We start from the raw sequence: 12,720 nt of genomic DNA, 5'->3' as shown, positions 1-12,720 counted from the left end.
TTGAGGCGGGTTTCCCACTGTGTCCAGGAAGCTCCTCATGCCCTGGCTTCCTTTCAGCCTTTCTCTCTGAGAGGAGATGCTAGCGGGAGAGAAGAGACTGGCTGGTGGGATGTGTAGCTCCACTCCAGGCCTCAGGTTCTCCTCCAAACTTCTGCTCGGGCCCTTTCCCATCACACCAGACCAGAACACAGGAGGAGCACAGTGGGAGGATGGGGGTCCACTGCAGGGGGGTGGTCAGCCAGAGGGCAGTTTGCAAGGACATTTTATTCATGGTCACAGTGGAGTATTACAGAGCAGAGAAGGCCAGTGTCTCCCTATCCCACCTGCCTGGGTCCTGGGGAAATGGAGAGAGGAGGAAGCGCCTGCATGGGACAGGGGTTTCCAGGGCCTCAGAAATTAGAGGGATGGGAGAGAAGTTGCATGGAGGGGTGAGAAAGGGGCTGGAGACCTTAGCCCAGAATGGGGAGATAGGCCCCGAAGAAGACAGAGGGAACACAACCACCCTTGTCCTCTCCCCAGGCTAGACCCTTAATTTTCCCCCTTACGTGGGCAGGATGGAAATTATGGAAATCTTATTCTCACCTCCCTGAAGAAAAGTTGAGATTAGGAATGTCTCCTTAATCTGATTAGCAATATGGTGAGAGAGGAGGGACACCCTGTCTTAGTTTTTCCCGTTTCCACATTCACACCTTCCCTGCAATGCTCCCCACCTTTGGTCCAACTCCACCTCTTCAAATCCTGCAATTTCAGCCCATGTCCAGCAATGGGAAGGGGCTGACTCAGAGGCGGTGGGCAAGAGGAGAGATGGATTTTGGAGGACTCCTCCCCAACTTCCCACCTTCCTCTCCAATTAAGGAGGATCCAAGGGCCACAATGCTTTGAGGTTCTCCAGATTGGGGGAAGTAAGTCTCTCCTCCCCAGTTTTGAGTCTGCAGGTCTCTGGGCAGAAGCCCTCCCTGGGATCCAGGCACCCCTTTGCCCTCATCATGGGAGCAGGCTTTACTTCCAGCCCCTCGGGCCTGAGGGACAAGAGCCAAAGCCTGTCACCCGCACCCTGTCCCAGCCCGGCCAAGAGAGGAAGCCCTGGAAAATGCCAGGCCCCTGGGAGGCTCCTAGGTCCTGGGAGCAGGATGTCTGGCTTAAAGGCCCCTGGGAGCTGCTGCTCTGACGGGAGAGGAGGCAAGAAGGGCCCCGAGAGGCAGGTCCAGTCGGAAGGGAGAGGGGGCGGGAGGGGAGGGGTGAAGGAGGCAACACCAGGCAGCTCGCCTTGGACTCTCCCCAAATGGCAGCAAGGGCCCAGCTGGCAGGGGACTGGGGCAGAGCCAAGTCCTAGAGAAAGAAAGAGAGAAAGGGTCAAGGGAGCCCAACCTCTCTCAGATGCCCGTTGCTCCTCCCATTTCCCAGGCCTTCTTATTTCTTGCTTGGAAGTCTCTCTTCCTCGCCCCACTGCCCTTCCTTTTCTTTCTGTCTTGTTTTTTTGAGAGAGAGTCTGTCTCTGTCACCCAGGCTGCAGTGTAGGCTTGAACCCTTCCTGGGTTCAAACGATCCTCCCACCTCAGTTTCCTGAGTAGCTGGGACTACAGGCACGTGCCACCATGCCCAGCCAAGTTTTGTGTTTTTTGTAGAGATGGAGTCTCGCCATGTTGCCGGGCTTGCCCTTCCTTTTTCTTTTTTTTTTTGAGACGCAGTCTCGCTCTGTCCCCCAGGCTGGGGTGCAGTGGCCGGATCTCAGCTCACTGCAAGTTCCGCCTCCCGGGTTTATGCCATTCTCCTGCCTCAGCCTCCCGAGTAGCTGGGACTACAGGCTCCCGCCACCACGCCCGGCTAATTTTTTCTATGTTTTGTAGTAGAGACGGGGTTTCACCGTGTTAGCCAGGATGGTCTCGATCTCCTGACCTCGTGATCCGCCCGTCTCAGCCTCCCAAAGTGCTGGGATTACAGACTTGAGCCACCGCGCCCGGCCTTGCCCTTCCTTTTATGCTTTTCTTTTCTTTTTTTCTTTTTTTCTTTTTTTTAAGACAGAGTCTTACTTTGTCACCCAGGCTGGAGTGCAGTGGCACGATCTTGGCCCACTGCAATCTCCACCTCCCGGGTTCAAGCAATTCTCCTGTCTCAGCCTCCTGAGTAGCTGAGATTACAGGTGCATGCCACCACATCTGGCTAATTTTTGTACTTTTTAGCAGAGACAGGGTTTCACCATATTGGTCAGGCTGGTCTCAAACTCCTGACTTCAGGTGATCCACCTGCCTTGGCCTCTCAAAGTGCTGGGATTACAAGCATGAGCCACCGCGCCCAGCCTCTTTTCTGCTTGTCTTTAGGCCTCATCATAAATACCATTCTTTGGAGAAGCCTTCCTAGACTCCCAGCCTAGGCGACAGTGTCTGCTGCCTGCCCTCGCCCTTCCCTGAACCTCTCCTCCAAGGGTGCTTGGCTGAGTTAGGGTCAGGTAGTCATTTGTGTGCTTTTCATTAATGTATGTGAGTCCAACTCTGTGGGGGCAGGAGCTGTATTTGTTTTATTTTCCCTCGAATCTACCCAGTCTGGACACAATCAGTGCTCAAGAAAAATGTGTCCAGCAAATTAAGGGAAGGATATTCTCTGCTATATCTCAATGGATCCATTCTTCTCTCCCTGTCCCTGCAGCAAGGGCCTCCAGTCTAGCCCGGCAAAGAACTGGTTGTGTGGCCTTGGCCTTGTCATTTAAATTTGCAGTCCTCTGTTTCTTCATCCATAAAATCCCCTCTCCTAGCTTAGATTAAGCTGTGTCATGGGTAAGAAGGGGCCCTGCAGAGTTCATGACTGGGAGGCCCAGGGCAGGTATGGGGAGCCCCAGCCTTCCTCTTCTCTGTCTCACTCAGGTCCGTAACTTTCCACCTCCAAAAAGGCTTCCTTCTTCCTGCTCCTTCCAATCCTGCCTCTTTCCCTCTCCCGGACCCTGCCAGGGCCCTACAGTAGGGCCTCCCAGCTGGGGGCCTTGGAGATGACTATATAGAACTTCACATCACTTTCTGTATTTCAAAAAGCCTAACTGCCGCTCCACATTTTTCTCAGCAAGACCACATCATTTAACTAAAAGAAGAAGCATCAACCCAACGTAGTCACATTGGTTGGGCTACAGCGAATAAAAACTGGAAAAACAGGCCGGGTGCAGTGGCTCACACCTGTAATCCCAGCACTTTGGGAGGCCGAGGCGAGCAGATCACCTGAGGTCAGGAGTTCGAGACCAGCCCGACCAATATGATGAAACTCCGTCTCTACTAAAAATACAAAAATTGGGCCGGTGTGGTGGCAGGCGCCTGTAATCCCAGCTACTCAGGAGGCTGAGACAGGAGAATCACTTGAACCCGGGAGGCGGAGGTTGCGGTGAGCCGAGATTGCGCCACTGCACTCCAGCCTGGGCAACAAGAGCGAAACTCTGTCTCAAAAAAACAAAACAAAACAAAAAACCACCAAAACAAACAAACAAGCAAAAAACTGGAAAAACAAGTTAGTTATTATTTAATGTGTCCAATGTATTTGATAGGAACAATATTTCTGAAGTCAGATCTATGTAGGGAGAAAACAGTGACAGTGATCCTCTAGGAGAACAAGTGTGGAGGCCCCTATCAGAGCACCTTTTCTCTGGGTCATTGTCTTTTCCTTGGGTCCTTAGATGAGGTGGAGACTGCTGTTGCACAGGAAGGCTGTGTCCCTCGGGGTTCCTGAGGTCAAGGCACGTGGAAGAGATATTTTATTTCTAAGAGTCCTCTCGTTCTCCCACCAGTTCCTTTCCATTCCCAGCACTGGCCCTGCAGCTCCCTACCTCTGGCTCAACAGACCCGGCACTCCCAGAAGCAGCTTCCTTTCTTGGCACCAAATGCTCTGAGTGAGGGTGGAGGTGAGGGGCTGGCACAGGCTTCTGGAATCTCAATCTAGAAGTGGGGCATGTGGCTGCTTCCAATCTTCTGGTGACCTACGCCTGCTTAGCATCCCTTAGGGCCCAAGCATAGGCAGGGCGTGTGTGTTTGCCTGCAGAGGGGAGGGAGGTGCAAAATAGCCCACTACAAATGGGGCTTGGGAGGGAACACTTTTTTCTTTCTTTCTTCTTCTTCTTCTTCTTCTTCGTTTTTTCTTCTAACACTATCCACCTGGAATGGGAACACTTTTTTCTTTCCCTCATAGTTTCCCAAAGAGAGAAGCTCTCTGCCTAAGGCATTCCCAGTGCTAGGTCAGGGTGGGTGGGAGTGGAGAAACAGGGAGGGCTGTTCAGGTGCTACTTAGCTGCAGGCTACCAGACCAGGCCCAGCGAGTCCCAGCAGGCCCTGGAGCACCCCACACCCATGGCCTCAGCTGCACTCCCAGGGGTGCAGAGCTTGGGCTTCCCAGCAGCCCAGGGGTGGGGTGAAGGCCATGGATCCTTCTTCCATGAAATTGGCTGGAGTGGAGGGGCAATTCTTGGACCTCTGCACAAGAGCCTTGGTTTGGTCAAGTGTCTCTGTGATCTTTTTCACGGAAAATCTAATATTGTAGGTTCCCAGCTCACAGCCTCTGTAAGAGCTGATGTCTGCCTACATTTCCACCTTCTTCTCCCACTCAATGGCCATGTGCTTCTGCACTGGCCTTCTCCCAGTCCTTCTGTCCCAGGGCCATTGTACACACTGTTCTCTCACTCGCTATGCTCTCCCTACTCCCTCTGAGCTCAGCTGACAGTCAAGTACACTTTGGGTGTCATCTCAAGTGTCACTTTGTCAAGGAAGTCTTCCCTGATGCCCTTGGCACTCTGCATTTCTCCTCTGCAGCAGTTAGCACAGTTATAATCACTCATCAATCATTAGTTGAATATCTGCACCCCCCCTTGCCTATAAGTCCTATAAAGGCCGTGTTGCTCACATTGGTTCCCCAGCCCCTAGGACAGTGCCTGGCACATTAAACAGGGGGTCATTAAGCATCTGCTGAAAGAAGAAATGAATGAGTGAGTGAATGAGTGAATGAACTCTGTCTTCCCAATCTCTCTCCCGCTGAGCCTCCGCCTTCATCCCATGGCCCTTGTCTTGGTTACCGCCCCGTCATCTCCTGCCTAGATTATCTTCAAAGGCCTTCCGACTCCAGTTGTATGCCTCCTCCAACCCAAAACTCTACACACACATAGTCATCTTTGTAAAATGAAAGTCTGACCATGACTCTCCCTCCCAGTCCCTCCTGCCCACAGGAGAAAGTCCTGCTCCCTTAGCATGGCTTGTGAGGCCTCTGTGACCTGACACCGGTTTACCTTGCCATTCCCATCTTTTATCCATCCTATTTGTTCCCACCCCATCACAAGACTTGCTCTCCAACAGCAAGCTACCAGCAGTTCTCCAGATTTGCTGCACTTGTTCCCAGCTTTTTGCTTTATAAATGCTATTTCCGACTAGGTGTGGTGGCTCACACCTGTAATCCCAGCACTTTGGGAGGCTGAGGCGGGTGGATCACCTGAGGTCAGGAGTTCGAGACCAGCCTGGCCAACATGGTGAAACCCCATCTCTACTATAGATACAAAAATTAGCCAGGCATGGTGGTGCACGCCTGTAGTCCCAGCTGCTCGGGAGGCTGAGGCATGAAAATCACTTGAACCCGGGAGGCAGAAGTTGCAGTGAGCTGATATCCTGCCACTGTGCTCCAGCCTGGGCAACAGTGAGACTCCATCTCAAAAAAAAAAAAATAAATAAATCAATAAAAATAAATAAATAAATGCTATTCCCTCTGCTTAGGCATCTTTTTCCATCTCCTTCACCTGCCCGAGTGTTGTGTCCTCTGGGAAGTCCCAGTTCCTTCTCTGGGCCTGAATGTACAGCACCTAGTGCTTACCTGAATGCCCGCAGCAGTCGCTGGCAGTAATCCCATCTCTGCTCCCCACTAGGTTCTGAGCCTCTTGAGCCTTTCATCTCTGAACCCCCACACTTAGTAAATAGCTGGTGTTCAATAAATGTTGGTCGAATGAATGAATGAGTACATAGTATCCCTTGTCTTATGCCCCCTCAGCCATGTACTCAGCCAGGAGGGCCCTTCCTCCTCTGGCTAGGATTCCCTGGGCCCTCCCAGCCCTGAGCACTTACGGTGGATGCTGCTGCTGCTCCCCTTCTTTTCACCAGGGGCCTCTGGTGCTTCCCAGGGGGTCTGCTCTCCTGCCAGCTGCTCCACCATGGCGTGATGGGCGAACAGCATGCTGTGCAGGAGCTGAGGGGTGAGAAGTAGATGTGGGGTAGGATGGACTCTCCCTGGCATGTATCCTCCAGTACACTCTAGTACTGTCAGCCAGTTGCTAAAACAATGAAATACTCTCATACTAACTTTTTTTTGAGTTGGAGTCTTGCTCTGTTGCCCAGGCTGGAGTGCAGTGGCACCATCTTGGCTCACTGCAACCTCTGCCTCCTGGGTTCAACCGATTCTCCTGCCTCAGCCTCCCTAGTAGCTGGGATTACAGACATATGCCACCATGCCCAGCTAATTTTGTATTTTTAGTGGAGATGGGGTTTTGCCATGTTGGCCAGGCTGGTCTTGAACTCCTGACCTCAAGTGATCCATCCACCTTGTCCTCCCAAAGTGCTGGGATTACAGGTTTCAGCCACCGCGCCTGGCCTCTGATACCTATTGTTAAAAGCCCACTGCCAAGGCTGCCTGAAGTCTCAGATGCCCTGGGCCCTTCCCTCTGATCCACCCCTAAAGGAGTGGCGCCTATCACAGAAGGAGCCACCCTTTCTCACAGGTGGGTCCCGTACCACCTGGATTGTTAACACCCCTGCCTCTGGGGCACTCAGGGACTAGGATGCAGGAGGAAAAGAAAACTGGAGGCTGATGGGCCGCAGAGGCAAAGAGGAGGGTGGGGGGCCTCCTGGGCAGAGGGGCAGGACCTGGTGGAGCCCTGAGACAGGGGCCACCTCTGCTCTTACCTTGCTCTGCACACCCACGGGCACCAGCGCCGGCTGACACAGGGCAGAGGCCCCCAGCAGCACGTGGGGGGATGGTGGCACCCACACTTCCCACAAAGGATAGTTGACTACGATGAACTTGCTGAAGTTGAACTTGTACGTGAACCTTTTGCCTTTGGTCTTATGTAGGATCCTCTTATTGTAGTAATATCTGGAGAATTCAAAGTTGAGAATAGAGTTGGCCCAGTGGTCAGAGAATAGAGTCAGGGACCCAGTCACATTCTCCTCCCTAGCCGGGCTGACCCTACGCTGTTCCCCAAGAACCACTACGCAGCTCACCACAGGCCAGGACACTTCCCAAGCCTTGGAGGGGGTGGAAATCAGTAGGGGTGCCAGAAACCACGGCCCTTTTCCTTGAACTCTTCCCTCTTTGGCCATGTCAGCCGCCTCCTCTCACCTGAGGGCCCGGCTCAGCTTGTCATAATTCATCTGTGGTTTGCATTTCCTGCGGCCCCAGAGGCGGGCCACCTCATCTGGATCCTTGATGACAAATTCCCCGTACTCTCCCTGCTGCCAGGCGATGACATGGCGGAACTCTTCCTTCTGCAGCAGCTCCAGGATGAAGTGCCACAGCTGGATCTGCCGGGAGCCTGGGGACGACTCGGCTTTGTAGGCCCAGTCAGGAAAGGCCAAGCCTGGGTGGACAGGGCAGAGTGAGGGCTCTGGAGGCCCTGCCCTAGGCCACCGTTGGATCAGGAGGTAGACCTGGCCAAGAGGCTCACCTGAGATCCAGTTGCCGGGGGTGGCTGGGATGCCCTCAGCCAAGCAGCTGCAGTGCATGGTCCACTCTGGCGAGAGGGGCTGTGTCTGGGCCTTGGGGAAGTGGTCACCACCTAACAGGAAGGGAAGGAAGGAGGGAGAGGGCAGGACAGTGAAAGAGGAAGGAAAAATGGAGGGAAAGAAGGAAGGAAGGGAGAGGGTCAGGAAAGAAAGAGAGAAAAGGGAAGGGACAAGAGGTTGCCAGTGAAGGGGAGAAAAGGGAACCAGCAAGCAGCAAGCTTCCCCATACCCAGACAGAGTTCAGCCTCCTCTGAGGAACTCCCCACTGCCCAGGGCTGACTTGGACTCAAGGCTTCCGGCTGAGCCGCTTATATAAATGGAGAGAAGTGCAAAGGGTCCTATATCCTGCCCTGCTGGGGGATTTAGACAGAGAATGAGATCTCTTCTTAGGGCTTAACAGGATTGGAGTTTTTCCCAAGAGAAGACAAAAGAAAATGTAATTAATCATGGGCTCATTCTAAATCTTGAGTGGGAAGGAGGTGGCTTATACACATACCTGTGCCTTTACAGTATGTCTTTTTTTTGAGACAGTCTCTCCCTGTCACCCATGCTGGAGTGCAATGGGGCTATCTCGGCTCACTGCAACCTCTGCCTCCCAGATTCAAGTAATTCTCCTGCCTCAGCCTCCTGAGTAGCTGGGATTACAGGTGCGTGCCATCATGCCCAGCTAATTTTTTTTTTTTTTTTTTTTTTTTTTTTGTATTTTTAGTAGCGATGGGGTTTCACCATATTGGCCAGGGTGATCTTGAACTCCTGACCTCATGATCCGCCCACCTCGGCCTCCCAAAGTGCTGGGATTACAGGTGTGAGCCACTGCACCTGGCTGCCTTTATAGTATCTCAAACAATTTCACATTTGAGACGAGCAGGAAGTTTTGTTTTTTGTTTGTTTGTTTGTTTGTTTTGAGTTGGAGTCTCGCTCTATCACCCAGGCTGGAGTGTAGTGGCGCTATCTCGGCTCACTGTAACCTCCGCCTCCCAGGTTCAAGCCATTCTTCTGCCTCAGCCTCCTGAGTAGATGGGATTACAGGTGCCCACCACCATGCCTGGCGTATTTTTGTATTTTTAGTAGAGACAGGTTTTGCCCTGTTGGCTAGGCTGGTCTCGAACTCCTGACCTCAGGTGATCCGCCTGCCTCCACCTCCCAAAGTGCTGGGATTACAGGTGTGAGCCACCACGCCCGGCCGAGCAGGAATTTTTGTGGGCTTTTTTTTGTCGGTCCCAAGGGCCTGGCACACAATAGGTGTTCAATAAATGATAGTTAATCGAATGAATGAATGGTAATGGACTTATAGATAGTGTCTTCTTTGTTGAACATCTGTACCCCACTCAGAGTGTCAAGCTTCGAGGTCAGGAACCCTATCTGTCTTGTTCTCCTCTGCTGGCTCCCCAGATCCCATCCTAGCACAGGACCTCGTACTCAAAGGAGCTCTATAGATGTTTGTTGAATTGGTGAACCATGGGCAGGAACTGGGAATCTTGTGGTTCTCAGCTGAGAAGGATGTGGAGTTTATGGAATAAGCCCAGTGAGATGTACTTGTCTGATATAGGAAAAGAGAAAAAATGTCTAAGCCCTCAAGCCTTCTGGATGGAACAGAAAGCCTTCTGGATGGTGCAAAAGGCTGGTTTCCACTATAACTAATGCAAGATGAAACAATATGCAAAGGGACTGAGGAGGGATGGGAGAGGCTGCGGTGGGGATGAAGCACGTGGGACCTGCTCCTGGTGGGCCAGGGCATTGGGAGGTTCCTGGGCGCTTAGGACTGCCTGTGAACAGGATTACGTGACCCGGGCCTGGCTCTCCATCTCTGATGGAGTTAGTGTGCAATACCTTCAGCGAGAACTTATTAGACTGTGAGGTCTGGAGGGCACGTGAGGATTTGTCTGGAGTTGCTTCCTCACTTTCCAGAGGAGGCTCAGACAGGGAAAGTGACTTGACCAAAGACAGATGGTGAGTTAGCTGCCCTGCCCCCTGACTCCTAATCCATAGCACTTTCTCATATACTGAGTTGCCTTCTTAAGGCTTACTTAAAAAAAAATCATCTATGTTGGTGCTTTTCAGACTCTAATGTGAATAGGAATGATCTGAAGGTCTCTTTAAAATACAGATTCTGATTCAGTGGGACTTGGGGGACCTAAGACTCTGTAATTCTATTTTTTTTTTTTTTTTTTTTTTTTGAGACGGAGTCTTGCTCTGTCGCCCAGGCTGGAGTGCAGCGGCACAATCTCAGCTCACTGCAACCTCCACCTCCCAGGTACAAGCGATTCTCCCACCTCAGCCTCCCAAGTAGCTAGGACTACAGGCACCCGCCACCACACCTGGCTAATTTTTGTATTTTTAGTAGAGACGGGGTTTCATCATGTTGGCCAGGCTGGTCTCAAACTCCTGACCTTAGGTGATCCGCCCACCTTGGCCTCCCAAAATGCTGGGATTATAGGCGTGAGCCACCACACCCAACCAAGACTCTGCACTTCTAACAAGCTCCTAGTTGATGCTGCTGCTGCCGGTCCGCAGACCATACTTTGAGCAGTGAGAACCCACAGAACCTGTGGGATGCAGCAAAAAGAGGCTGTGGGTGTCAGAAAGTCAGGGAACCCTAGACACGTCAGGTTGTAAGAACCCTGGCACCTCCCACTCCTGGCACCAAGAGATCATCTGGTCTCTTACTCTCCCTTTCCCAGGGAATGCTCAGTGCCAGGATGTAAACTGACAGGCAGTTAGGGCTGGGATCTTGGAAGCACACATTCTGCCCTGAGCTGAGAGTGTTTCTGGAAATTAAGGTGAATAGGGCAGTGAGTAGATCCAAGCTCACCCAGAAACTGGATGAATAGGTTATCCTACTCATTCCTCTGTCTCTAAACTGGCAGCTGACATTCTGGAGTCTTCTCTCCTTTCCTCCCCTGAAGCAGATGCCCCCACTCCTCTTCCAACCTCCTTTCCTTCCCTGTCCACTTGGGAATTCCTCCTTGGTTGAACCTCAATCTGATTAGGATCTCTTCCGCTTCACCTTGGGAAAATGGGCTGGGAAATGGGGCAGGGTGCAGAGGTGAGTTTTGAGAGATTCCAAGGCATGACTGTTCTCTGGAGGAAGCTGATAGAATTACCTATGGCTCGCCCTGGCACCTGCTGAGTCTGATGGTGTTTTCTGGTTTGAAGGATGTGAAATCTTAGGGTAGATTTAGGATCTGGCAAGAAGAGAATGATGAACCCCACCACTGACCAGACACTCAGTGTGCTCTGCACTACATTAAGAGATTGAAATAGACATATACTGAAACCTCACAGGAGGTAGCAGAGGGGTTGCATAACTTCTCTAAGGCCATACAGCTCTTAAATCAAAGAGGGGAAAGTAAGATCTTGAGGCAAGATTTAAAATGTTCTGCCATCTAGTTGGGCTCCCAACATCTCCTTCCCTACCCCCCCAAAAGAAAAAAAACCTCAAAATGCAAAACCAAAGTGGCATGAGTAGGCAAGGTCAAGTCTCCAAGCTTCCTGATGCCAGCAGCCTCCTCCCCAGCCTCTCCCGTGTCTGTGAGAGTCCCTGATGGATCCTTAAGTCTCTGAGGAGCTTGCCAGTTCTGGTGTGAAAATCCTTGCTGCTGACAAGTCCTGCCAAATGCCTTCCCTCCATCCTTCCTTTCCTACATGAGCCTCTGAGCTGACTGGTGAACACTCAGAAAACACCAGGTCTCAGTTCTGCCTTCGTATCCAAGAGCTGTTCTTGGCACTTAACCTTAACTCCATGTGCTTCACTTTAATCCGCACTCTGGTGGTGATGCTCCCAAGGCTGGGGGAGGTAGTCCCATTCTGTCCCCACCCCGCTCCTATCTTCCAGGCTCCCACTCCTCCCCTCTTGTGCTATGGGCTAGACACACAAAGCTTGGGGAAGCTCTAACCATGGGTTCTGCACAGCCTCTGATTCCCCAAGACCCCCCACGGCAAGATCAGTACAGTGGCCTTCTAGGAGAATGAGTATTGAAAACTATAAATCAAAAAGGATCATAACCCAATCTCGAATGATCAAAGTGCCTTCTCTTAAGCACTTTGTGTTTCTTGAAGAGTTGTAGCAGCAAGCAATTAGTATTGTTATAACCACCATCATTCTGATTACTAATAATATGATTAACCCCCTTGGCCAATGTAAGTGCTCATTACAACACATGTAGGTTTTAGGTCATTACTTAATAAAAGCAATACAGATGCTGAAGATAACAATAGAGAGTAAGCCTTAAGCTAGGGCTTGGAGCCAAAGGAAATGTCCAAAGCACAGTTCACCTTTTGAAGATTTTATTTAATATGAATTGGGCCTCTATCATGCTCCCAGTAGTGGATTTAACGTGTTTTCCTATGTTACTTCATTGACTCTTCACAATAACCCTTCTAGATGGGTATTATCTGTTTTGTATGCTAAGGAAATTGAGGCTCAAGAAGATTAAGAGACTTGCATAAGATCCTGGCCAAGTGGTGGAGCCGGATGGGAACAGGTCTGTCTGACTTCAGGCTCCAAGCCGTAATCAGTCAATCAGGGCAGAAAAGTTGAGAATGAAACTTCAGAGCAGAGAGGTGAGGCCGATGGGAGACCCTGGGCCCTGAAGGAGGCACTTCCAGTCTAAACCCTCCATGTGGGCTCTTTGCTGGAAAAAGTATCCACAGAGTCCCCAGAAAGCCAGAGGACAGCCAGCCAGATGGGCAGACAGCAATACAGAAAGCATGAGAAAGACAATAACATACACGATAAAAAAAAAAAAAAAAGAGTTTTCAAGACCAATGCTGCATGTATACAAAGTGGAAACTTGCATCAAAAGTTGCTTTGTTGTTGGGGCCTTTAAGGGTCTGAAGTGGATTGACTGCATAATCAGATTGATTGGCCAAACCAAGTGTTTTCAGTGACTGCTTGATTGATTCAGTGGGAAAATGGGACTGTGTGTAAATACAAAGGCAGCGGAAAGAGACGGCCATGTGAGTCAGCGAGAAAGAGAGTGAATCAGAGAGTATT

At 51.1% G+C, this 12,720-nt stretch overlaps 1 protein-coding gene across 1 annotated transcript; it reads right to left on the bottom strand.

Moving 5' to 3' along the window:
* Positions 1 to 246: 246 nt before the first annotated feature.
* ETV3L (ETS variant transcription factor 3 like) lies at positions 247 to 8,010 on the bottom strand. The gene is made up of 5 exons (XM_010381269.1): positions 7,667 to 8,010; positions 7,342 to 7,579; positions 6,906 to 7,095; positions 6,072 to 6,192; positions 247 to 1,329 (listed from the first exon to the last, which is right to left on the bottom strand). Exons 1-5 carry the CDS (start codon positions 7,722 to 7,724, stop codon positions 851 to 853), a joined length of 1,086 nt encoding a protein of 361 aa, XP_010379571.1. The 5' UTR covers positions 7,725 to 8,010; the 3' UTR covers positions 247 to 850.
* Between the last annotated feature and the right edge of the window lie 4,710 nt (positions 8,011 to 12,720).

This window comes from Rhinopithecus roxellana, chromosome 8, assembly GCF_007565055.1.
Source record: "Rhinopithecus roxellana isolate Shanxi Qingling chromosome 8, ASM756505v1, whole genome shotgun sequence".
Taxonomy (NCBI): Eukaryota; Metazoa; Chordata; class Mammalia; order Primates; family Cercopithecidae; genus Rhinopithecus; species Rhinopithecus roxellana.
Note: the sequence above shows the minus strand (reverse complement) of the source record. Positions and strands in the feature narration are given on the sequence as shown.